At 42.0% G+C, this 26,397-nt stretch overlaps 2 protein-coding genes, 1 long non-coding RNA gene and 1 other non-coding gene across 5 annotated transcripts; 1 reads left to right on the top strand and 3 right to left on the bottom strand.

Moving 5' to 3' along the window:
- The first annotated feature begins 433 nt into the window (after positions 1–433).
- Positions 434–505, top strand: trnad-guc (transfer RNA aspartic acid (anticodon GUC)). Its single transcript has one exon. It is a non-coding gene; the product is annotated as a tRNA-Asp (tRNA).
- An 815-nt stretch (positions 506–1,320) lies between these two features.
- dram2b (DNA-damage regulated autophagy modulator 2b) lies at positions 1,321–5,350 on the bottom strand. Its single transcript, XM_027279849.1, has 8 exons — positions 5,087–5,350; positions 4,486–4,659; positions 3,958–4,025; positions 3,590–3,732; positions 3,307–3,484; positions 2,897–2,979; positions 2,678–2,770; positions 1,321–2,442 (listed from the first exon to the last, which is right to left on the bottom strand). Exons 2-8 carry the CDS (start codon positions 4,614–4,616, stop codon positions 2,308–2,310), a joined length of 831 nt encoding a protein of 276 aa, XP_027135650.1. The 5' UTR covers positions 4,617–4,659; positions 5,087–5,350; the 3' UTR covers positions 1,321–2,307.
- A 2,821-nt stretch (positions 5,351–8,171) lies between these two features.
- Positions 8,172–16,663, bottom strand: cept1b (choline/ethanolamine phosphotransferase 1b). 2 transcript variants are annotated; one of them, XM_010741998.3, is made up of 10 exons: positions 16,418–16,663; positions 14,989–15,286; positions 14,166–14,340; positions 13,264–13,411; positions 13,027–13,168; positions 11,740–11,824; positions 11,340–11,471; positions 10,875–11,033; positions 10,461–10,586; positions 8,172–9,994 (listed from the first exon to the last, which is right to left on the bottom strand). In XM_010741998.3, the coding sequence occupies exons 2-10, from the start codon at positions 15,192–15,194 to the stop codon at positions 9,872–9,874; spliced, it is 1,296 nt and encodes a 431-aa protein (XP_010740300.3). In that variant the 5' UTR covers positions 15,195–15,286; positions 16,418–16,663; the 3' UTR covers positions 8,172–9,871. The 2 variants fall into 2 exon arrangements, with proteins under 2 accessions (XP_010740300.3, XP_027135341.1); XM_027279540.1 differs by lacking the exon at positions 16,418–16,663 and adding an exon at positions 16,131–16,152.
- A 1,079-nt stretch (positions 16,664–17,742) lies between these two features.
- LOC109140332 (uncharacterized) lies at positions 17,743–21,965 on the bottom strand. Its single transcript, XR_002042453.2, has 3 exons — positions 21,902–21,965; positions 20,393–20,481; positions 17,743–19,563 (listed from the first exon to the last, which is right to left on the bottom strand). It is a non-coding gene; the product is annotated as an uncharacterized LOC109140332 (long non-coding RNA).
- Between the last annotated feature and the right edge of the window lie 4,432 nt (positions 21,966–26,397).

Here is a 26,397-nt window from a genome sequence, read left to right as displayed (position 1 = left end):
AAAGAAACTTGAAATTCACCCCAGAAGTAGCTGTGGGACATTGATTTGGTTTGTTTATTTAATGAATATTCTAAATCTGCTATGTATCTTAGAAAGAGATTATTATTGATTTTGAGTTTCAGCCTCGGCAGGTCGTGGACCGAAACCGTCTGGACTGAAACAACACTTCAAAATGCACGTCAGGTTTTTGTGCCAACGCATACCTGTTACATATTATTCGCTGCATATGGTCAGTTATGTTCGCAGTATCTGGAACAGTGTGCTTAACTTATTATTAGACACTTCAGTGACCGCAACGCTTCTGTGTAACACTTCTTAAATAATATCTGATGTGAAAATAAAAACTTGAAAAGATAAAAATAAAATTTAAATTTCAAAACTGATACTGAGCTCACTGATTGGCTGAACATGGTCACATGGTCGATCACGGCTTTCCTCGTTAGTATAGTGGACAGTATCTCCGCCTGTCACGCGGAAGACCGGGGTTCGATTCCCCGACGGGGAGGTGACTTTTTATTTTTTTTTTATTTTCTACTTTTATCCGGTGTCTCTGTGACAACATATTTCTGTTTTAAAGGTTTGCATAGACAAATGTTATTTGGCTCCAAACATAAAATTACTTTGCAGCTGTATATTATTTAATAACTCTGCGTCAGCCTCATGTTGTACACGGTCTGTGGACGCCCTCTGCTGTCTGTGGAGAGAAGTGATATAACTGAGTTTCAGGACACTTTGACTGTCCTCTAAAGGACAGTAATTACTCATAATGAAGAGACGTGAGATACAGATATCTGTCCTGTAAGTGGATGGTTTAAATGACACGCAGGATTCTGCTGTGAACTACATGTCAGTGTCATTTCTGCCGAGCTATGACAACAAATGAAGCATAGTGTTATTATTTCATGGAGGTCATCTGCTGAGCTGTGATCAGCTGACAGTCTGCAGCATGGACAGTCAGCTGATTGAGTCCAGTTAACGTAAATAAACGTGGATCCCATTCTCATAACAAGGCAGCCATTCAAACATGTTACATGTTTGAATGGCTGTGTGTCTTACAGTTGCGTCTGTATCTGTTTTTTAGGAACAGAAAGTTTCTTAACCACAAACATCCTGCACTGACTGAAACCTTCCTGTCTCATGTCTGACCATGTTCTGCTCATATGTTTGTAGTGTGACATGATGTGTCCCCTGCTTTGTGAATCTGAATTCATTTTAATATTCTTCATATATTAATATAAGATGTAACGACTGGTTAGAGTAAACACCATGGACAGGACGTCCTCACGTCTGTGGACCAAGAATATGCAGACAAACAAAAACTACAGACAAGAAATATGTTTATTGAATTAACATGAACAGTACAAATAATACAGTGTGAAGTTAATGTTTACTATTAGTTATGTTCTCTCTCAGTTAATAAACAGCAGTGTCAACAGATGAATTATAAAGTGTTTAATAATTAACAGTTCCCTGGATTTGTGAAAAACAAAAACAAAGTCACAGTTGAGCTCACACAGCAGCAGCTCTGATCAGCCTCTCTGTGGGTTCACGTCTTCATATTGAACAGGGATGATTTTAATTTAGAAGTCCTCTCTGTGCAGTTTGTGAGTGTTTTAGTTCATTAACACTGAACGTTGAAGCGGCAGACAGACAAAGGTCAGTGAAAGGAATAGTTAAAAGCTTCAGGTCAAGGTCTAAATTCAGAAACAGAAAGATTAATTTGCTTAATTTTGTGTATATCTGTTTTTGTTTTTTTTAAATAGAAATGAAATACTTTTATATCAATTCATTTAATTAAATTATCACGGTGGCACACCTCTTAGTGCAATCTGAGATTTATCAGGCTGCTGATTCTCCAGCAGGAGGCGCTGATCAGTTAATACAGCTTTACAGCCGCTGACCAGCAAGGAGAGCAAAGTGTGTTCACAGTAAACTACACAACAACTTTAGGGTTAAAGAACAGCAGTATCTACAAAAATCTGATGTGATGCAGCTGAATGAAAACACAGACTGATATTATATTGAGCATAAATGCAAAGATCTGCAGCAAGTCACTGAGAAGGACTGAAGCAATCTGAGGGCAAAGTGCAAAGCGTCAGTTCACTTCCCGAAATATAAAAATCTTCCTCTTCGTATAAACTCTCCAGTCAGTTTGCAGTCTTCATCCCAATACAAAGGGAAGAGTGGTTATGTTTGGGTGTACTGACCCTTTAACAGCCGCCAGCTTTAAGAAAGTCTTTTTCTTTAAAAATTTAGATTAGAAAACATGAAAAATATCTGTGGAAAAGCAGCTCCCGTAGGATCCCGTCACGTTCCTCCCGCCAGCAGTGGAGACGACTCGGAGGCGTCACGTTTGTGAGGATGTGACGCTGCAACGATGTTGTGTGGCCAGTCGTACAGGTGGCTGCTCTGCAAATCCGCTTCAGCTCGCAGGTTGATTTTCTTCATGGGAAATGGAAAAAAGGACAAAAAGTTACACACATATATTTAATCAAAGTTCTCTGGAAGATTTTTCTAATTTTACTGAACTGAACAGATCAAACTTTGAGTCTTGATTAACACAGTAAAGTATCTCTACACTGGACAGGCAGAGATCAAACTTCAAGGGCAGATGCAGAACATGAAGACTTTCTTTAGGATACGCGGTGCTGCGGGCAGATCATTTGTCTGATCGAACCTGAAAGTCTCTGATGTAGGTGAGGAAGAAGCTGATGAAGGAGAAGGCCAGAGACCATTCAGACACGGTGCTGATGATGTGAGCCGTGTAGCCCTGAAGGAGACAAGATACAAACCTGAATGTTGAAGTGATGCTGACAAATAAACAGATGTGATCATGTCGTTTAACATCTACACACACACACACACACACACACACACACACACACACACTACTGACCGTCTCTCCAGGAATCCAGTGCAGTTTATGAGGTACGTCCACACCTGGCAGGCTGCTGTACATGATGACTGATGAGATGAACACTGACACGAGACGCTGTTAAAGATCACAGCTCGCTGCTCTGCAACGTGAGTGTGTTTGGACACAGCTTGATATTTCATTTAGTCCATGTAAACCGAGCACAGAGTTGGAGAGCACACTATAAATGAACATCTACGTTTGTAGCATGAACATTCGCCTCTGTATTTTGAGGATGCTTCTCTTAACCTGAACTTTTAAGGCTTTGGTGCCTGGTTCTGCCTCATGTATGGACCAGAATGTTCTTTATACCGTCAGTGGTCTGAACAGTCAGTTTGAGCTCTGCTGTTACTCACTCTTGTGTTTCCAGCCGTCACCGTATTAAAGGATACTGCTGATGATGCTGCACAGGGTCCAGAGTCCGATGCCGAGGCGGACAAAGAAGGTGGTCTTGCTGTGGATTCGAGGCTGCATGCGGAGCGAGAGCAGCGTCTGAACCAGGATGTACAGAGCCCCGACTCCGAAGGTCAGTATCGCCCCCACCAGGTGCATGGAGAACAGTGTGGTCTTCTGCTCTGACACACACACACACACACAGATTCACTGCTGACACGTTCAACATGTCACACACTGTGTGAACAGGTGTTGAACAGATCCAGGACCAGCAGCACTCACCTGGAAGTTGGCGACTACGCACATCCCAAAGGAGCTGATCAGGCCGAGCAGCAGCCCGAAGCGGTTCAGTCTGGTGAGTTTGAGCTCGTCCTCGTCTGTGAGAGCCTCCACCTGTTTGTAACGCACGTACACTGTGGCTATGCCTGCAAACGCACACACACACACACACACACACACACACACACACACACACACACACATAAAATGCAGTCAATACAAAGTCTAATGACAGTTCAGAGTTGAGGGTATCGTATCGAATCGAAGCAAACCAAGTCATGTGTGTGTGTGTGTGTGCGTGTGTGTGTGTGTGTGTGTGTGTGTGTGTGTGTGTGTGTGTGTGTGCGTGTGTGTGTGCGTGTGTGTGTTACCTAAAAAGGCCGACACATCCAGCATGATGCCGAACACACACCTCTCTGGTGCCATCGTTCCTGTGTCGCTGCAACAAACAACAAAGTTCATTAAAGAGAAGTTTATCTTATTTTGTAAAATAGAAACAAAAAGTTAATTAAACAATAAACATTTATTTTAATTAAAAAGTAAATTATCTTTGAGTTGATTCTGGTGTCAGCACTGAAACCTATATTATAATAAAACGATGCTGGCATCAGCAGATAAATTCAAACGACGCCCTAAAAATGAGAAACTGCTTTTGTTGATTTGTCTGAAATCAGTTATTTAAAAAAATAACAATAAAACGTAGAGCGAAGGTAAATTTGCCACAATTATCATAATTTAATTTATTTAATATGTAAACTATATGAATATGTACTGTGTGAGCACTGAAACACATAGCAACAGTAACTAAGGAGTGAAGAGCTGAAAGAGTGAACAGTCGGTTCGTCACTTTGTGAAACTAAAACTGGAGTTTTTAACCTGTGTGTGTGTGTGTGTGTCACCTGATGTAAGGCACTAGAGGATCCACGTGTCTGAGCACCACCGCTGTGATGTAAGCGAAGACGAAGGACGCCGCCGTCCAGACGACCAGCGCTGCAGGCAGGAAGCAGAGGCCCTGCTGGAACCACCACATGGCTGCTGTGTGTGTGTGTGTGTGTGTGTGTGTGTGTGTGTGTGTGCAGCTGGTTCACTCTGTCCTGTACACAACACACAAACAGTGAGACACACCCTGATATACAATACACAGCAGCCATCATCATCTGTGCTGCTGTCTCATTGTGTTAACTATACCACACACCAACTGCACCAGACTTTGATGTCACTGATTATTTATTACATATATATATTGTTTATTTTTGAGGTGGATGTAGTTTCTCACATTTAATGGACAAACAAATGTCCAGATGTGATTTTACAAGTATGAAGGTAAATAAATAAACAGTTTATATTTATGATCATCTTGATCTGCTGATGTGTCTGTCTGCAGTCTCTGTGCCTCCTCCATCTCAGCTCCACCTGAAGTTATATATAATAATATAAAATGTGCTGGCAGCAGATGTGTGAGGGAAGTCCCTGTGTGTGTGTGTGTGTGTGTGTGTGTATGTGTGTGTGTGTGTGTGTGTGTGTGTGTGTGTGTGTGTGTGTGTGAATGAGGAAGTGAGACTTTCCACGTTTCACCAAACTCCATTTAAAAATAACACACTTTAAACTTTATCACAAACTGAACCTACAAATCTCAAACAACAACATTCATCACCTGTGAACACATCAGCCTCTGAACGACTCATTAAACGGCTCAGTCCGAATTAATTAAACGTTAATTAGATTTATTAAAAATCAATAATTGTGCATTATCTGGCCTGTTAGCGACCAGCCGCAGATATTAACGTGATGTAATGTTTTTTAGTTTGATCAGCTGTGATCAGCTGTGATCAGCTGTTTGATTAATAAAATCATCACGTGCACAGACACATAATGACACTCACGTTATTCTTCGTCGTGCTCCGAACAGAAACAGAAACTCTTTAAATCTCAGACTTACAGACACAGAGTCTGTGCCGTGCGGAGATCCGTCTGACTCTCGGCTCGCAGCTCAGCGAACAGTTTGTTTATTTCATGTTTGATCAGAAAGTTTAAAACGCGTCCTGTCAGTTCCCGTCAACGTTTGAAGTGCGCATGCGCCTGTAAACACCCGTCTTAACGCTGCGTGGGTTGTTTTCGCCCTGAGCGCTGCCGCGCAGGCGTCACGTCACGTCACGTCAGGTGTGTGTCCTCAGCTGAACCTGCAGGTGAGACTCTGTGTCAGCCTGGATTTAACATCATTTAAAATACATTTCAAATATTATGCACACTCTGTGAACCTTTGCACATTACCTGGAACATTTCTGCATAAACTGCTTTTCATTTTAAAACATACTGCACACACATTTATATTGTTTATCAATACTTTATTTTTCATCTAATGTTTGTTATGCATCAATAAATCTTCTTCTTCTCCTTTCACCACAGCGAATCAGCTGCCTCCATCTAACCCTGTCTTCTGCATCCTCTTCTCTCACACCAGCTACCTTCATGTCCTCTTTCATAAACCTCCTTGGTCTTCCTCTATTTGTAATCAATGTTTTGCAAAACTGTTTTTTGTACCAGGCTGTAAACATGTTTATTTCTGCTGTGAAGTTGTGACATTTGAACATGGGGACTTATGGAGACTGACTCAAGTGGCTCCACTTCACAGCCACAGAGGTAACTGCTTGGTAAAAATGACAATGTGACGTATTATGTATTTATTGCAACCAGCAGAGACTCCAGGAAGTTACATTATTATACTGTATGACAAATTTGAATGTAACACGTTTAGTTTTTATTTAGAACAAAACAAACAAAGATATAACATGTTAATTATTTGACAGAGCAAGGTTATTTATCTGACAAACATAAGACCTGTTTTATTGTTTAACTCTCCTCCACAAAGCGAATGAGCACAATACTCCTCATAATGAACGTACCATTCTCACGTGCTCCATACTGATGGCTGTTTCTCCACAGACGAGGACGTGAATCCATCATTTTCCAAACATAGAAGAAGAAAAGCTGCTTCCAGGTGGGAGTGTGACATTTATTTGCATTGGTGGGTGAAGGAGAGACTGTCAGGTGATCTTGTTTACTGTCCTGCACACCGGTGATGTACCTGAGCTCGGCAGTCTTTTACACACAGTGACAACATGCTCATCAGCTGTACAAAACGATAGAAATCAAACGTGTTTAAGGCAAACCTCTACTAGTAACAATGGCCTGACATCAGTTAACTATGCACATGAGCTGTGGAGTTATCATGAAAAGTTCTGTAACTACAGCACATGCAGATTTTCTCCTGAAACACCGACACGACCATCCAGAGACTTCTACCGAAGGAAATGAAGAATAAAAACTCCAAATGTGACAGTACAGGAACAAACGTTTGCAGTCAGTAACACCGTTATTTAATAATGCACCTTATCATTTACAAATTAAAACACACAAACTGTGATCATTGAAGGGTCGGTTCACACAAACCGCAAACTAAACTCGAAGTTAGTATCCAAGTCAACCAGGTACCATGAAGATGGTTTTTATTTTTTAAAGATCTCCAATAAGATTAAAAGTTATTTTAGCTGTTTATCAAAATATTTGAAAATTACATCTGAAAAACTCAACGGCCATTTCTTTTCAGAGGCGATCTCTCGTAAAATCACAACTTTGTTCTCAAAGTGCAACTACATTTTACATATTTAGATTTTTTTCTTTTACATTAGGAATATTTTTATAATCTTGACTTTATTCTCCAAATATTTCAAATTTTTTTTTGTAAAATTCTAATTTATTTCTCAGTTTTTCTTCTCTCCAAAAGTCAAAACTTTGCATCCATTCAGAAACAATGACCTCGTCTCCAATAGGATCAAATTATTCTCAAAACACTGCACTCTCTCGTTAAATTACCCTTTTTATAATAGTTTAATTTTCAAAATTTAAAAGTAGTTTTACTTTCATTATATTTTGACTGTTTTTATAGAATTACAACTCTGGTTTCATGACCCTTCTCAAAGTATTACAACTTCATTCTTAAAATATTGGTACTACTTTAATGTATTACATTCTCATAATAAAATAAAATCTTCTTGGAAAACTTTATTCTCTTTACTTTATTCTCAAAATTCCAGCTTCCACATTTACTTAAAACTAGACTTTTATTTTAAGATACACACGTTTATTTTGTAAAATCTCAGAAAGTCTTTAACAATCTTAAGACACCAGAAGGCATTCAAGGAAAAACGTTGATTTGTGTGAAGTGACCCTTTCTAACATTTTGTTTCTGTCTCAGGTTTGTAGACGACGCCATGGTGAAGCTCTCACTGCAGTCAAACGCTTTGCATCGTAGATGATCTTAAACATTTTAAATAAACTGCAGCGTCTTAGCAACGACATCTGTTCTGACCGAATCTAAATAGAAACAGGCACAATGTGCAAAAGCAAGAAACTAATCTGTGTTAAGCACAAACGTGTTCTCCACATGAATGCAGGCCGTCACTACAGCAGCAACATTAAACTCCCCCTCGGTGCAAGGTGCTCTAACAGTATTCGATGATGTTGGTGGAGGTGGAGGTGGAGTGAGCAGCAGCAGCCACTTCAAATAAACAAGTTTTTTATTAACTGACAGGAACAAAACAAAAAAAAAAAAAAGAAGTTTGATCTGTTTCTCTTAAGTTGCCATCTTAAAAACTGTGACACATTTCCTCCTACACATTCAGTCCAGGTACACCTGCTCGGCTTCAGCAGGTGTGTTTTTGGGGGAAAACACAATGTCAACCGGGTTCTGTTATTTAAAAAAGTAGCTGAACACAGGAAGGAGTGTGACGTTCATGTAAAAAAAAAAAAACATAAAGGCGGCAGGTAGTCCAATAAATCCAAATAAAGGACCAAAAACAACAATAAACTGATCTAACAACTCCAAACCCTGATTCCTCTGTGTCAAAAAACTTAAATTAAAAACACATAAATGAGCCACATAACGGACAAAATGTGGATTAATCTGCCACTGAAGACAGTCCCTAACAACATCTTCATATCCTCCTATTGGAGTGACGTTCCCTGAACACTAGTGTCCATTTGTTTGTAAAAAAAATGCACTTATATTTTTGTAGAAATGTCTTTGTTCGCTGTTTTTAAAGATTTACATCTACTGTAAAAACCAATGAGTTTGAGGAGACGTAAGATACTGAGAGACGAGCTAACACATTGTTGGTTTTTGGTCCTTTCTTTGGATTTGTAGATCAAAATAAAAACATATAGAATAAAAAAAAATACCACGTGGAGATGCGGGACGGGAAGTGATAGAAAGCTGAGTGATGGTGGGCGGAGTGATTTAAAACAGCCAGAGGAAAGACGGACAGATGTCTCCACAACACTACACGAATCTGGAGTTTGTTCAAATCACCTGCAAAATCTAAAGTTTATTTTTGTCCTTTTTGACCTTTGAGTTCAGGTTTTCATGTCGTGCAGGACGCGTCCTTCTCTATTTACAATATAAAAAAAGAATAAAGTGTAGAGGAAGCCTAAATCCATGAAGCATTAACCAAACTATAAACTTTATGATGAATATATTAGCAACATGACAATAAATACATAGAAAATCCAAACCCAGACGTGAAGCGCCCCAAAAAAACACCCACGTGCAGCTTTGAGCGAGTGGTTTAAACGGAACATTTTGCACGAGAACAATGTGAAAGAAAATATAACTAAGTCGACATTTAAGTTTCCTCCAAAAACACACTTTGCTGACGTGAAACAGATGCACAGTTTTGTGTCATGCAGGTGATAAAGTTGTCTTAAAATCATATACATGAAGAGTTTATAAATGCAGGATTATTTTAACTTAAAAGAGAAGCACAGACACCGTAACAGTTTGGTATTTACAATAGCAAAAAGGTTATGCAAATATTACAAAAATTATAATCATGAAAAGCAAAGAGTTTGATTCATTTCCTATACATTTTCTTTGCACGAGAACAGTTAAAACACACTTAAGTTTCTCTCCTTGAACGTGTCGAGTAGCACCTGTACTCTCCTGAAATATTTGCTCTGTGTAACAATGAGTTTGTCACAAGGAGAATTATTAATGGGGCAGAAGAAGATGAAACTGGTACAAATTCAATTCTGCACTGGTGAAAAAGAAAACAATGACAGTAATACTCCAGTATCTTAATATATATTATTTGTCCACACATTCAGTTGGCAGAAGCACATACTACACCGTGTCATCCCCTGCATCTCTACGTGGAAAACAGAGGGAAGAAAAGATGAGTGCGACTAGACAGGAAGGGACAGAGTCAGTCAGTAATGGCCGGCGTGTCCTCAGTGAGGAGCTGAACTGAGCACTGAACAAGGCTTGATTTTGAAAACGAAAATGTGAAGATGGCAGGCAATCTGGTTGCAAACACTGACACAGTAACGCACCAAGTCAAAAAAGGAAATGATCTGCAGGGGAGAGAGAAACAGCGTCACACAGGAAACAACAAAATGATGAAACGTTTTCAAGAGTCTCAAAGATTAACTCGCAGTTTCAACTCAAATCATATCCGACTTAATGTTTCATAACTTCAACGTGACTTTTTTAATGACCTCTTGTGACTCAGACATTTTCACTCAGTGTCAACTGTGACTTAAGTCTAATAAATGAACTTTATATCTAATAAAACTTGAACTTAAATAAGTCTGACTTAGTATCTTGTAGTTTAATAACTGTAACTCACTGGCTCATAATTCTGACAGATCTTCGTGTTTATCATTCCAAACATTTCAAGTATTATTTCCTGTTCATGGCATAACTGTGAAAATGTAACCATGACTGAGTACATACCGCTGATCAAACATAACCGTAACTGACATACATATAAAACACTGCTGAGTACATTTATCCAAAGCTAGCATCGTGTGTACTTACCAACGCAATCCACAGCACCAGGTACTCGTCAATAAAACTATTGAAATACTGATCCAGGAACAGTAGTCCTGGTCCCAGGAAGGCTAAATCGTGGAGATGCATCTCACTTTTTGTCATATGTGCTACCTGAAGGACAATAAAACAAAACACACACACACACTGTTTTAATGTTTTACACTGAAAGCTATAAAAAGTCAGTGAGATTTAATATCTTGAGGCTAAACCTTTGGCACTGCGGTGTTATGTCTTATCAGTATGTCGTGTTAGAGTTGCTCAACTTTTTGGTATAAGTTGCTCAATCACAGGTGTGAAGTTTGTTACAAGTACAAGTCTGGATTTGTTGGACGGTGATTTGTTTCTTTTGCTGTACCTACAATATATCTGATTCACAGTACAGAGAGATTTTTGACTTACGACTAATTTATTGGTGATTTTGGCCGACACGAAGCCAAACGCCAGGATATAAAGACACGGATGTTTCTCGAATAGCTGGACAGCAGACTTCTTGTATATCATCATCGCCAAAATTATAACTGAACCAATATGCAAGACAGGAGAGAGGACGCTGGTTCCCTGAGGACACACACAAACACACAGTGAAGATGGTTAATGTCAGGAGAAACAGACACAGTAAGACAGAGTCCGCCTCATTTTCACGTGATGCTACTTTCTGATGTACTCGGAGCTGACAGGGAGGAATATAAAACATTTCCCACCCGTTACTTTTGAGATTTGTGCAGTTTACGGCACAAAAACACTTCTCTCCTCCTCTCACCATGAATCCTCCGTCATTCTGACGCTGTTGTTTCATCTGTGGGATAAAAGGACATCCATCTGTTCTTTAAATCACCAAATATTAGAAGCAGCTTCCAGACTTACTGCTATCGTCGATCCGTTTTTGCCCACACCTCCGGTGAAGATAACTCTGAAGTAATTGGTGCAGGAGAAGATGGCTCCTAAAAAAGTGCAGATGGCGGGAACCATTTTCATCTGGATGTTTAGGATCGGAATCTAGAAAAGAAACACCAGAATCAAGAGGAGATGATAAAAACACGAACGTTTAAATCAAAGGTTGTTGTTCCAGCTATGTTTGTAGTTTGTGAGTAAATTCACCTTCACATCCACAATGAAAGCATCATGAGTAACGTTAGAGAACAGTGAAAGCGTTCAGAGGAACATTCTCTGTATTTCTGATGACAATTATAATAAACAGTCATTTCAAGAGCAGCATTCATTAATGTCTCATTAATATCAAAGAATTAGAACCAATCACAATTACCAGTGACTGCCAAAAAGCAGATCCTCCCACGGCGGCCAGCAAATACATGATTATTATGAAGATTTGCACCTCAGTCACATCAATGCTGAGCAGGAGGAGAAAGCAGAGAGTTCACGGTGAAGGATTAGTGACATCGACCAGCAACATAGTCATCTTACACAACACACTGCTTCAACACGGAGCTGATGGGACGCCGTCGCGTTCTTCTGCTACCTCACGTTTCATTTTGGAGGTTAAAGATTCAGTGGGACGGTCGCTGCATTGAAAGATGCAGTCAGTAAAATCTCACAGACCGGTCGCTCCCCGTAAACATAGCTGTCGTTTTTACATACTGACTCCAGCTCTGTGCTGAACACGAGACTGACGTGTGTTTTCCAAAGTGTGTTTCCTTGCAGCTTTCTGAACAGGCCTGTCTGCATGTGTGTGTTCACTACGACTGCAACTAACAAATATTTTCTTTATCAATTAATATCTTGATTATTTCTAACTGAGCAGTGACAGACATCTCAAATACTAGAAAATACTAGAGTTTGCAAAAACATGTAAAGCGCTGATCATGCGGTTAGTTTTCCTCCAGCTGATCTATTTTCCTGACTGCACCTTTAAGCAGGACAGAGTGCGACTCCGTGGATGGAGGTCGGCGGTTACTGTGGACGGACACAGCGGCGAGCTCATGCAGCGACAGCGAGGAGGTTTACCATCACGTTCCACAGACAGGGACCCACAGCGGCTGTGAGCGTCTGTAATCCTGCTAGACAGATCTGCACCTCTGTTATGTCAAATCTACACACAGAACACATCCACATGTCATCACTGACACTGAAGCACGACGAGCCGATTCATTATTTAAGAGATGAACCTGTTGGTGTGTTTCAGGTCAGTGTCCTTTGTTACCAACCCTACAAGTGTCTGTGAATCTGACAATACACTTAGTTTGACTTCCTGAATGCTGAGTGAATTAATTAAAGTTGGTTTAACAAACAGAATCACTCTGTAAATAAAGAGTCTTCATCTCAATAATACAGACTCAAAGCATGGCACAGATTAAACGCTGTGAGCGTCTGAAGGACACGAAGCTGACGAAGAACAATCCAACGTGAGTCATGACTGGAAGCTGTGAGCGTTCTGATAGTTGGAGGTAAATAAAAGATCTTTGTCTTGTTTAAATATATTTCCCGCTTTAAATCTGACTCTTCAAAGTGTTTTTATCTTTGGGTAACATTAAACACAGATGTGAGACCTCAGGTATCAATGAGAACTTTAAAGAAAAAGCTTCTGTGGACTCACATGCCGAAGCGCAGCGTTCCTGACACGTATGTTTGCCAGTGGGCACAGTAGAACATGAACATCCCAGCGAAGCAGCAGAAGAACATCCAGTCCGGGTTGGTACCCATCTGCACCGCTATACTGGTTCCCAACACCACAAACACTGCAGGGACAGACGCATGAACACAGGGGGTGTTAGACAGGAAGCTTCATGTTCACACAAGTGGAAACGATGTCAGACGGGAAAGAAAGTCTGACCGGTGGAGAGGGAGTCACAGCCGTGGTCGAACAGCTCGCCGAGCGGAGAGCTGCTATTGGTGCGTCTGGCCTGCTTCCCGTCGATGGCATCCAATGACTGGTAGATGAAGAGACCCACAGCACAGAGCAGGTACGCCCAGAGAGGAGCCTGAAACAACACACACAAGAAGTTAGACCTCCTCCACAGCATACGTCCTCAAAGGAGTCCCCTTCTGAGCCTGATCCTTACACCATCCGAACAAGGGCTCATTCACCTCGAAGGCTGCAAACATAAAGCTGAATCGATGATAAGACCTCGTCAGGTCAGGTGACCCAGAAAGGCCTTTTGCTGTTCAGTGTGTGATCCTGATGAAAACATTCCCTGTTCAGTCTGTTAAACTTCATTTATCGCAGCGCTGCCACCAGGAAACAGACTCCACACGCCCGAGGCTGTCATGAGGACAAGGTCATGAAGAGGAGCGCGTCTTCTCCAAACATCCACGTCATGAACCACCCCGAAGGTCTTCATCTGAACCTTCTCTCACACCAAAAAAGAGTCACCACGCCCCGGATGAGTCACCGAACAGATGATTTAACAATGACTCAGCATTTGTACGTACACATTTCAGTCATTTTCTGCCACGTGTACCCTAAAACTAAATCACAGCTGCCTTATCATTGTTGTGCTGGAGGTCAGTTTCCCAAAACTGCACCGTGACTGTCCTCGTAATCAAATACGCTTACTGGGCAGTACAGGCAGCAGGTCGAGGTCCAGGATGGCCAAACAACAACATCGTGATACACACTTAGAAACACCTTCACCTTCATCTCTGCCTGCTCAACAACTCGATGGATGATCGCACTCTCTGTTTCTTCATCGAACATCTGGAGTCAGGCGGTCCTGTAGAACGTGAATGACTAACCTGTTCGGTGGCAGTCGGGCAGTAGTAGACGAGCACGAGAGTGGTGAAGACGTTGGTGGCCAGGCCGATGATGGTGATGAGGTTGGGGGCGATCCAGGCAGGGACTCGTCCCACCAACCATTCCCAGTAACGCTGCATCAGAGGCTCCAGCAGGGAGCGTCCAGCACTGCTATACCTGCGGGGACAGACGACAGCCAGGTAAGGACCCGAGGACTTCACACAGGTGATTCACACGGAAACAGTGACGGTAACGACAGAAGGATCCTGATAATAAATATGAAAGTTGCAGACTTTCATTGGGGGCTGAAAAGATTATGATTTCAAGAGCCACAAGAGCTGCGAATTAACATAATTAACTTCTTAACAAGCTGCAGCGAGTGACAGCTCAAGCCGGTAATCGTTTCCATCAGCCATGATGAAAAATGTCACTTCAGCTGCAGATAATCAAAGTGAATCAGAACAAAAACTTCTTGAGATCTTGACTTGTCGTCTTGTGGATACGCTCTGAACAAGTCGGCGTCTTTACAGCTGGTCACAGAGAAGAATCTGTTAGAATAAACAACAACAGACAGAAATGTAACATTCCCCAAACTGAACTGCGTCATGACATCGTTTTAAACTGAACCGAGACCTCCAGGATTCATAAACATCCTCGCATGTGGAGGAGAACCTGCAGCGTCTGTAAATATAAAAGTCTTGACTGTAATCAAGTTGATACAAGTTCAGTCTGTGAAAGGTCACATGCACAGACCTGAAATTGAAAAGATTTCGTTTACACAGACTCTCTGTTTATGTCAGTCGGTCTCAGTCTGTCGAGCGTTACCTGTGCTCCTCCAGTCTTTTGAGCTGGTGTCGTGACAGGGGGGGTGAGGGCAGCTCGATCAGCCTGCGCAGCACTCCGGGCGCCAGCCAGCAGGCCGCCTCCATGCCCACGCCCTGCCCAGGGTCTTTGTCCCGGCCAAGACCTCGGCGAGAACGCAGGCCCCCCCCCTGCTGCTGCTGCTGCTGCTGCTGCCCCGTCGTGCTCATGGAGCCCTGCTGCCTGCTGGTCTGGTCCCCGATGGCTCTGGCTCTGGCTCTGCCACTGTCCTGCCGGAGGAGGCTAAAGATCCACAGCGGGGCTGGAGGACAAGACACAGATGAACTTATTAGACTTCAGACGACAACAGGACGCAACGCAGAACCACTAACAACCGCATCGTCACGTCACGCGATGCTCTAATCATCTAATCATGTTGCCATGCGGTGATCGGTTCGGGATGGACAGTTCACCTGCTGGCACCATCACTCCACCATCTCTATGTCAAGTCCAAGTCAAGTTCCAGGCTATGTCAAGTCAAGTCAAGTCACAGGCTATGTCAAGTCAAGTCACAGGCTATGTCAAGTCACAGGCTATGTCAAGTTAAGTCAAGTCAAGTCACAGGCTATGTCAAGTTAAGTCAAGTCACAGGCTACGTCAAGTCAAGTCACAGGCTATGTCAAGTTAAGTCAAGTCAAGTCACAGGCTATGTCAAGTCAAGTCAAGTTGAGTCACAGGCTATGTCAAGTCAAGTCAAGTCGAGTCACAGGCTGTGTCAAGTTAAGTCAAGTCCAAGTCAAGTCTCAGGCTATGTCAAGTCAAGTCACAGGCTATGTCAAGTCAAATCACAGGCTATGTCAAGTCAAGTCAAGTCACAGGCTATGTCAAGTCAAGTCCTTTGTGTATGTGTGTGTGTCAATAAAGTGTCTGTTCTTCTATGAGGCTGCAGACTAACTCTGGTTTTACATGCAGTGCCCTTCGGTTCGGTGCCTTGCTCAAGGTGGACTTGAACCGGCAACACTCAGAGGTTGAGCTACAGATGCTATAGATGTTTGTGCAGACACACAGGTGTCACAGGTGTCTGCAGGGTCAGCTGTCACACGTGTCACGTGTGACAGCTGACCCTGCAGACACCTGTGTGTCTGACCTGCACAAACATCACACACCTGCACGCAGGTGAAAGATCCGGAGCCGCAGCTCACGAGCCTCTGCTGTCTTGCTAAACACCGCCTAGCACAGGCTAGCTTAGCATGATCTGGGCCGGTCGTGGAGGACTCGGTGTCGGCTGCAGGATTCCCAGAGACCCGCTCGGTGTGGGCTCGGTGTCTCCTCTCCGTGCTGCCGTCACTGACACTAACACAGCTCGCTGCTTTTACTGACACCTCCCGTGATGACTGCGTTAGCCTCAGCTAGCTCGGTGCTAACCCCGCAGACGGATGTAGCGCAGACTGACCTGGCCGATTAAAGGACGACAGCGGCGGGCAGTGAGGGCGCGTCAGGCCGGCGGGCAGCAGCTCTCTCTGCGGGCGGGGGGTTCGGGTCACAGCCTCTCTCTCGTACCGGGTGAGGATACCGGAGGGACGTTTGCAGCTGGAGGTGAATTTACCTCGACCGGTGTCACTGTCACAGCGAAGCTAGTTCACGTTAGCCATCACGGAAGTCTCGCGTGCCTTCCAGAGCAGCTGTTTGCCCCGCGTGACGTCTGCCAGGCGCACAGACAGGTGAATGAACCTGTCTCTGCTCTGCACGTGACGAACACAGTCAGAATGAACCTGTCTCTGCTGGGAGACTGTGTTTACCACACATGGACCAGGTCAGACCAGGTCACACATGTGCAAGTCCCAAGTAAGTCTCAAGTCTTAACCTGCAAGTCTCAAGTATTTTTTTCTTCGGCATGTCAAGTCACAGGCTATGTCAAGTTAAGTCAAGTCAAGTCACAGGCTATGTCTAGTCAAGTTAAGTCAAGTCACAGGCTATGGCAAGTCAAGTCACAGGCTATGTCAAGTCAAGTTAAGTCAAACAAGTCACAGGCTATGTCAAGTCAAGTCGAGTCACATGCTTTGTCAAGTCAAGTCACAGGCTATGTCAAGTCAAGTTAAGTCAAGTCGGGTCACAGGCTATGTCAAGTTAAGTCAAGTCACAGGCTATGTCAAGTCAAGTCACAGGCTATGTCAAGTCAAGTCACAGGCTATGTCAAGTCAAGTAAAGTCAAGTCAAGTCACAGGCTATGTCAAGTAAAGTCAAGTCACAGGCTATGTCAGGTCAAGTGAAGTCACAGGCTATGTCAAGTCGAGTCACAGGCTATGTCAAGTCAAGTCACAGGCTATGTCAAATCAAGTCAAGTCACAGGCTATGTCAGGTCAAGTCAAGTCACAGGCTATGTCAAGTCAAGTTAAGTCAAGTCACAGGCTATGTCAAGTCAAGTCCAAGTCAAGTCACAGGCTATGTAAAGTCAAGTCAAGTCACAGGCTATGTCAAGTCACAGACTATGTCAAGTCAAGTCACAGGCTATGTCAAGTCAAGTCAAGTCACAGGCTATGCCAACTCAAGTCAAGTCTGATTAGTTGATGCCCTACGTCGTCCTGTTAGCATCTTATGTTAGTGTGCCTCTCTGTACTATATACAAAACTCAACAAGCATCTTGTGTTATTGTCTTGTAAGTTATTTGATTATTTAGCAAATGGTAAACAAACTAGCACAGTCCTCAACCGTGCATCAACACAATTTAATATAAACATTCACAAAATAAAATTACAGGCATTCAAATCATTGTTATTCAACCACATATCTCTTTATTCATGCAAAAAGATAATTAATCAAACATATGGTATTTATTATTGTGGTTCCATACACAAAGAGTTACCAAGTCTGTAAATTCAGACGGCACTATGTACTGTGTGTGTTTGTACAGTCACTACTGAGTACAGTACTGAAGAAACAACAGCTGTTACATGTACGCAGACTTTACATTATCACACATTAAGCAGTGATCATCTCACACATTTTAAGTTGCATAAAATCCAACAGTGATGATGTAAAATTGTTAATTTAATACACAAACAATAAGATCTAAATGTTAAGACTCGTTGGTGTCAGAGCTCGGTTTATTTTTCACTTTTTGCTCTGTTAATCACTTTGGGCTGCATGTTTGCATGAAAGTTGTCCATCCATCCATTTTCTGTAACCGCTTATCCTCATCAGGGTCACGACTGGAGTCTACCCCAGCTGATGTAGAGGCGGGGTGCTCATCACAGGGCACATAGACACAAACAACCATTCACACTCACATTCACACCTATAGACAATTTAGAGTCACCAATTAACCTCTTACGTGCACGTCTTTGTTGGAGGAAACACATGAGCAGAGGTTCAAACCTTCTTGCCGTGTGGTGACAGTGTTACCGCTGCACCAACGTCACCCATGATAGTTGTTAAATAAATTTGGGAAATCATAAATCACAAGATAAATCGTCCTTCAAGACACTGTGGACTTTTTCCTCAGCCTTAACTAAGTGCTGTGAGTGTGAATCCAAGATTAGATTTTAAGAAAACAAATTAAATGTGTTGTCTTGCAGATTCGATCCTCATTATGCTGTTAAAACTCTAAATGCAGGGGCAGTATGTTTCTCAGTTGTGCAAATTAAAATCATTTTAGGAGACAGTTTAAACAAACACATGCACTATAAAGTCACTAACGTTAACGTCACATGAGCCCTCTGTCCAATAAAACTGCACTCAGCCCTGAAAAAGGATATGAAGAGAGAGAGGCCGCAGACTGAGAATAAACTGTAAATGAAACTGCCAAAATGACGACTTCTTCATTTCTAAACACATCGCTGTCACTGAAACAGGAAACGTGGTTTCTGTCTTCAGCTGAAGAGAGTGAGACATGGAGTTAAATCAAGCGATTCATGTTTTATTTTTAAGTTCACATCCTGGAAATGAATCATTTAATAATTATCAGCATAAACAGATGACTTTCAGTCAAACTAAAGATTCTGTAAACTGTGACTGAAAAATGACTTCACACACTGACCTCTGACTCTCTAGCTAACAATATCTAGACATCCACGTGTAGATATCAAGCTGATGTACACGGACACAAACAAAGCAAATGAATTGGTGAGCGGCCTGTTTGTGCTCAAACTGGTACTGACCAGTGTGATTCGGTTGTATCGGCCAGTCCTCTATGATACATTAAGACAAAAAAGTAGTATAACTACCATCAGGCAGTAAACTAAGTACTTAAAACTTTAACCAGCTTTAAACCTCTTGTAGACAAACAAAACTGTACACGTCTGCAGATGACTTGTTATTTTTTTATGTAAGTGTACAGCTTCATGTTGTTAGGACTCTCTGTCTGGCAGTTGAGTCATGTAAGGATTAAAGAAGTTTCTCAGGAGGCTCTGCACCCGTGTGGGCTGAGGGCTCCCAGCACCGGAGACCAGCTCAGGATTCAGAGCCAGGTTGAAGGCAGCAGACCTGGTCTGGGCGGTGTGGAGACCCTCGATGGCGCTGGACAGCCAGATGAGTCTCTTGAGACTTTGAATGTTTCGGCCGCGATCGTGCATCAGCTGATGTTCGGTCACGGCTCGGCGACTGCAGGGGAGGAGAGAGCAGGAAGGGTCTGTTAGTCAGGACCGGTCCACCTTCAGTACAGGTCCTCACTGTTACAGTCAACAGATATCAAAACATTTTCTGCAGCTGCATAACTAATAATGAAACATAATCATAAGTTAAACTTTAACGTGACATCGTGTAGTTCGTATTTTTGCGATTTATTCTTGTCCTGCAGCTTCTCACTTGGTAACTCTGTCTTTTTTTTTTTGACTCTATCTATCTATCGAGGCTGCTGAGCCTAGTTACGTTGCCCAGTTGCCTAGCTCCTGTTCTGGCACGACACCGACTCTACCCCCATCAGCATTCACCTGTGCTCCGGGTCTGAAAACCTCTTCTTCTCGGTGGTCCAAAAAAACGCCTGTGGTACAAAAAACTAACACTCCCCTGGTGCTCTGAGCTCACAGTGCGGTAACAGACTGAGCTAACATGAGCTAACAGCAGCTACAGCTGGCAGCTGTTTACTTCACTGTCCATCAGGAAACTCTGTAAATCACAGAGAGTTGAGGCGGAGCAGCCGGAGGACTGTGTAGTATTTAGTGGCATTTAGCAGTACAGTTGCTGATTGCATCCGCTTCACCTGCAGCTGCAAAATACGCTAAAACATCAACAAAAAAGAGCCACATAAATCTTTCATACCGGACCTTTAATGTTAAATATTCTAATATAAAAACTGTATGTCTAAATTAACGTTTAGATTGCACTAAACAAGCTTACAGCTGAGCACACCAAACATCTGTCTACACATTTACTGCACTTTTTTGTACCAGTACATTTATGAATCATTCACAGCTGGCTTCATGTTCCTCACCTCTCGTTCTGTTGACACCGGCCGACTGTAAAGACGACAAGAAGCATGACAGCGAGCCACTGCACGGGCCTGTGGGACATCTGCATCGTCTGCAAGAAAACAGCAAGAAACACAGAAAACAATGCAATGTCAAAATGTTTATATATAATATATAATCTTTGATAAAGTAATACAACAGAATGTGAAATGGGAAAGAGAAGAGCGGTGGACAAACAGTCCACCTGTCATGTCTGTTTGTTAGTCTGGTTCTCAGTCTGTTGGTCTGTTTTGTTGATCACACTGTTTAGTCATCATTGTTTGTGTCATACATGTATGAAACACTCTTTATGTGAAAGGAGAAAGGACAGGAAGCCCATCAAAAGATTTTTCCTGCCTGAACCTCACTATTGTCCGTAAGTAATAACACACATTATGACTGTTTAGCACCTTAAAAAGAGCAACAAATCCACAGTGGATCGCTTCCTTTGTATAAAATTCACTGTAATCAGCCAAAGACCACGCGTGTGTTGTGCGTGTGTTTAATGAAATTTGTTTCTATTTGCAGATTCGTCCTCAGTGATTTTCCTGATGTCGAGCCTGTGAAGCGAAACCCGTTTTAAACCTGTTCATAAAGACATTTTTATCTTCTGGAAGTTGTCTTGTACATGACCTCAATGTACTACAAGTGAGCTAAACTGACCACAGCGGCCAATCGGAGGCTCCGCTTCTCTCTAAACAGATTCGTGGTTTTCCAAAGACACACCTCAGAGCCTCAGACACACATTTAATTTACATTTAGTCATCAAGCTGACGCTCAAGGTGACTTACAAAAAAGGGGAAACAATCAAGGTACAGAGCGACAAGGACATATTAGTGCAGCAATAAGTACTACTTGCATAGAGCAATATGCACAAATAAAAAAAATGTAAACTTCAATTCCTTAATTTGTACATTGATCAAAAAAAAATGCAGAAAGCTAAATTCAACAGGAAAATTAGTTTTTCTGCTGCTTTGTTTCGCACAGGTGAACATTTCACAGATTACACACTGTTAAAAATAAAATTAAATACAGTATATAACCTTTCAATATTTTAAAGTGTCTGTAGAGTTTACAGTGAAAGACTGTAAAATATATAACAATTCTCTAATAAAAATACTACTTTATTCTGTATAACTCCCTTAAAATGCTGTATAGGAAAAGGTTTTGCTATAAAATATGAAAAAGAAAGCTGTGGTTGTCAGAATACAGCTGTAATAAAGTATAACCTTTTCTGTCTGTCTGTAGGTTTTACAGTGAAAAACCAAACCATGACAGTAAAAGACTGTTAAATATCACAAACATGGTGTTTTACCGTATAATTCCCTGAAAATAGCGTATAGATGAAGGCTGTTTAACTGTAAACAGGAACACAGTCATACTTCATGGCATATTTTACAATCCTTTACCGTCTTTGTTGGTTTTTCACTGTGAAATCTACAGACATTTTTTACAAAATCACACTTTGAGCTTCGAAAAGTGATGATACTTACATTGTCGCTGTTGGTGACAGCCGTTCCTCTGATGATCGGACACTAAACTGACTTCAGGTTCGACCTCCAGACCTTTTATACGCACACACACACACACACACACACACACACACACACACACACACACACACACACACACACAGGATTCAGACCTCCCACAGGCTTAAGAGTCACAAATAATTCAAAGTGAGGCATTTGATTTGCTAATGAGACCAACGTCAGCACCTCCATCTCCCTGACATGTGATTCTGTGTGTGTAGAGGAAGAAATATGAAACATTTCTGCAGCTTATTTGTGTCAATACAATCCCAAAGAGGCTGCTGCACCTCAGAGTGACAGTGGAGAAGGTTTACACAATCACAGATACTCTTTACATAATCAGGTGTTTTTGAAAAGGAGGATGAAATTCAATTCAGGGATAATCGTTTTTCTATTTTCTGGTCTAATCTGCGCCGTTCCTCTCGGGGAGATTCAGGCGTCTGACAAAGAGGAATTTATAAAAATGTGTCTGAATGGTTTTATTGATGTTGAAGGTGCAGACACACAGGAATGAGTCAGTGTGGATAAACTGAATGTCAGCAAACTGTCTGTCACTTCAGGTTTAAACTTCTCTGAACACTCTCTCTGTAGTTAAGATGCTTGTCGCCTGGAGCTCTCCTCCAACTTCCTTGACATTACAACCCCCATCCCCCCAACACTAATGAACCCAAATAAACTGGTTGCCGCAGTATCGCCACAGTCACTGTTAGAAACGCAGTCGTCTTGACAACAACTTCCAGGACGAGTTTCCCTCAGCGAGAAATGTGGGCTGCCGTCAGAGGCTCGTGGGCAGAGAAGACGGAGTGAGGAGAAGTGATTTAGTCCATTAGAGAGTAGATGAAGACAACGTGAAGACATTCAAAGACAAATGGAGATGGACAGAGAAGAAAGCGAGGAAGTGAGGCTGAAAGAGAAAGAAAGGGAAAGAAGCTAATCAGCAGATGGTGAAAACATTTCTCACAGCAGGCCGATCAGATTGTGGTTTGGATCCGAGTCAAACACGATATTCAAGTTTTGTTTTACAGATTATTTATGAAACTGTTACTTCTGCTACGCATGTAGGAACAACAAGAGAAGAGAGAATTACAAAATAAAAACAGGAAACTTTGAACCAGAAACTAAAAACCATGACAAGAGCACGACAATGAGCAATATTAGGCTACAGACACACACGCTCCTTTGCTATTTTGCTGGTCGTAGTTCACTAAAGTTGAATTTGTATCAGAGGGGTGAATAAAACATTCGCTTTAAGTGCTTTAAGATTTAAGATGTTTGTTTTGCACCAAAACACAAAAAGATAAATTTGATGTATGTGAATAAACATGTTTCTGATTCTGATTGAAAGTTGCAGCCAACAGCAAAAAACGTCGTGATGGTGACCCTGAAGACGACAAACTAGTGAACTGGTTCCCGTGTGCAGCTCATCCTGCACTGCCCACGTCTCTGCAGGTGAATGATCGTCATCTACTATTGGCAAGGCTCCGACTTTGTGATTTCATCTTTAATTTGTCGACATCAGATGTAGGGTTCGTTATTCCTGATCAAAGCTTAAATGGGATTACTCATTTTGGTTTGCATTTTTTTTGAGCAACAGTTAATCAGCATGTTTTAGTCATTTTCATTGTTACTGGTGGGGTCCGCCATTCTCACGCTGGATTCAGATCACCAACTCCCAAACATGAGGGACTCACAGGAAAACGATGCAGCGTTTCATTTACTGTAACTTCATCTCACTGACGTCAGCCTCACTGTTTACCGTCCAGAGATTTATGAAGTTACTACAAACCAGACATCTCTGAACAGATTTACTGCTTTCTACAGTTTGTACAACACAGGACACCTTCAACCTCAGACCACCAATCCAGTGTACAAATGGTGAATGTGAGATGTTGCGTTGTCAGTCTGTTTACCCCCAAAAATGTACAAATTACATCAAGACTGTGTATTGTGCTGTTATTGAGTTGGAGTATATTTTACATTAAAACTTCATGTTTAGCCTTTTAGTTTCTAAAAACATATTTAATGTAGCTCGGGAACAATAAATGTAGTCTGGTGTTTTTTACGTCCGTGCTTCAGCTTTGCATGTTTCAATGTTGTCTTATGTAGTCCATATATACACATCTCTCATTTTATAGTTTTATATGTGCATTAGCATTATGAGCCTGCTTAATATTTTCTTTAATGTTGTTCTGCATGCTCATGATTTCAGTCGTATATTCTGTTTTTAGGTGACTGTTAAAAAACAACAACAAATAAATAAAAATAAATACACATTCATTATAATAATTTTATAATTATAATCCAGTAATATAATATCTATAAAATACTCGTATACTTAATACTTAAAGTATGTTTTGTTGTTTTTACAGTGCGGTATCAATACTCTTACTTCAGTAAAGGATCTGAATACGTCCTCCACCATTGTGGATGGAGTATTAGGTCTGCTGGGAGCTCAAATATCTCCGGATCAGGAGGTGAACTGGACTGTCAGGGTTAAGAGAGAGCACACGATGCATGTGTCACATCTAAACTCAGCCGTTTACTCCTGCTGCTGATCAATGAGCGTGTATCAGATCAATATTTACATCCATACACATCTGTAATCTGCAAAGCTGGTGTTATGTCTCTCAGGTGTAAAGCAGCCTGTATCCACATGGTGGCAGTGTTGCACTGAGCAGCTGCTGAGGAAGAGGAAGTGTCTGTTCACCACATCTGGAGCTTCAGCTTTATGAAGAGACGCCACAGCTGCAGCCTTTATTTTTTATTTTGAAGTATCTGAGCTGCAGCCATGATAAGAGAGGAAAGGTGCTTCGATGCTTCCTTCAGTGCAGGACACACCGGAGGATGTCGTCCCATAATTCCTTGCAGCCGATCCACATCAATAACATCTGCTGTTGCATAAGTGCACAGCCTAGTCTGAGTGCAGGCAGATTCTCTTTGCCCTCACAATGCTGCTCTTAATGTGAGCATCAGTGTCTGTTTGTCTCTATCAACAACCCCTGGACAGATGTTGACCTTCTCTCTGTCCTCCTCCTGACCTCCAGCCTGGTGAAAGATGGCCTCAAACCTGAGAGTCACTCACGTTCGTAGAGCTTTACCAGACGTGGGGTCATGAGGTCATATACAGTCCATTACAGGGCATCAAACCTGATTAACTAAACAGCCTCTTTATTATAAACCCTATAGATATATTTATATTTATTTCCAGGTTATACTCAAGGTTGAATACGTCTTTGAGCAATCAGCACTTCAATCAAACGGTGATATTCTGGGACACCCTACGTACAAAAGGCTGAGTTCTTGCAGCAGCCGCCCGGGTTTGACTCCAGCCTGTAGTTCTTTGTTGCGTATCCGTGACGTCACCCACAGGTTTCCAAAGAGCCGCTTTAAAGCTCTGTGACTCCATCTTGCATCTCTCACACCTCCTGGCAAAGACATGGATCATCAGTGGACCTGAGGCGGGTCGAATGAAGCCTGGTTGCTCAAACAAGCCATCTGTAACAGCAGCCACCTGTCAAAGCGTCCACACTCTAATCCTGCATAACTTTAAACCTTAATATAATGTGAACAGGTGAGTTGTATATAAATTCACCCTCAGTACAGTTGTCATGAACGGGGAAATTAGCTACAGAGACCAAAACTGTTTTTTGTACCAGGCTGTAAACATGTTTATTTCTGCTGTGAACATGGAGACTTATGGAGACTGTCTCACTTCTGGAGCCAGCCTCAAGTGGCCGTTAGAGGAACTGCAGTTTTTGGCTTCACTTCATATCAGTGGAGAATTTTGGTGGATGGATTTTGTGTTCCTGTCTTGTTTATTACTCCGCCTGATCGATGGGAACAAAATGACATTTATTGGCACTCGCAGATATTCTCTGTTATTGCTCATAGTAACAGGTGTTGATCACAGCTGCGTTTCCACGGTAACGGAGCGATCTAAGATGTCCATCATATGAATGTGATTTTCTCTCTCTGCTGGCTTCGTTCCTCTCTCTATAAAAACAACCTAACTATTATCAGACTGTCACACAAACATGATGGGGTTACTTCTTTCAGATGGACATTTAAAAACAGCTCGCAGATATGTTGTTGGAATTTTGAAGACTGCTCCATAAGTTGTTCAAACACTGTAGTTTTTAAAAAACACTCCGGGTCGGGAGAAGTACGTAACGCTTTACGGCACTAAGTCACACAGCACCAACTATTTCACTGATTCTGGTGAAGCTGGATCATATTTTATGGAGAAAATGTTTTCTGGTTTTCCCTCTGATGTCCTCCGGCTGCTCCGCCTCAACTCTCTGTGATTTACAGAGTTTCATGATGGACAGTGAAGTAAACTGCTGACAGCTGTAGCTGCTGTTAGCTCATGTTAAGCTCACCGAGGGGAGTGTCAGTGTTTGTACCACAGGCGCTTTGGACCATTGGGAAGAGGAGGTTTACATGCCCAGTGTCGTGCC

Source organism: Larimichthys crocea, chromosome VI (genome assembly GCF_000972845.2).
Source record: "Larimichthys crocea isolate SSNF chromosome VI, L_crocea_2.0, whole genome shotgun sequence".
NCBI lineage: Eukaryota > Metazoa > Chordata > Actinopteri > Sciaenidae > Larimichthys > Larimichthys crocea.
Note: the sequence above shows the minus strand (reverse complement) of the source record. Positions and strands in the feature narration are given on the sequence as shown.

Excerpts from the sequence above, each read along its gene's own strand:
- dram2b (XM_027279849.1), bottom strand. The coding sequence starts at position 4,616 with ATGTGGTGGTTCCAGCAGGGCCTCTGCTTCCTGCCTGCAGCGCTGGTC. Across the intron at positions 4,026-4,485 it reads CCTCTAGTGCCTTACATCAG|CGACACAGGAACGATGGCAC; the intron begins GTGACACACACA and ends TGTTTGTTGCAG. Across the intron at positions 2,771-2,896 it reads ACTGGATTCCTGGAGAGACG|GGCTACACGGCTCACATCAT; the intron begins GTCAGTAGTGTG and ends TGTCTCCTTCAG.
- cept1b (XM_010741998.3), bottom strand. The coding sequence starts at position 15,194 with ATGAGCACGACGGGGCAGCAGCAGCAGCAGCAGCAGCAGGGGGGGGGC. Across the intron at positions 11,825-13,026 it reads GGAACGCTGCGCTTCGGCAT|CATTGATGTGACTGAGGTGC; the intron begins GTGAGTCCACAG and ends CCTCCTGCTCAG. Across the intron at positions 11,034-11,339 it reads AAAACGGATCGACGATAGCA|GGAACCAGCGTCCTCTCTCC; the intron begins GTAAGTCTGGAA and ends GTGTGTCCTCAG.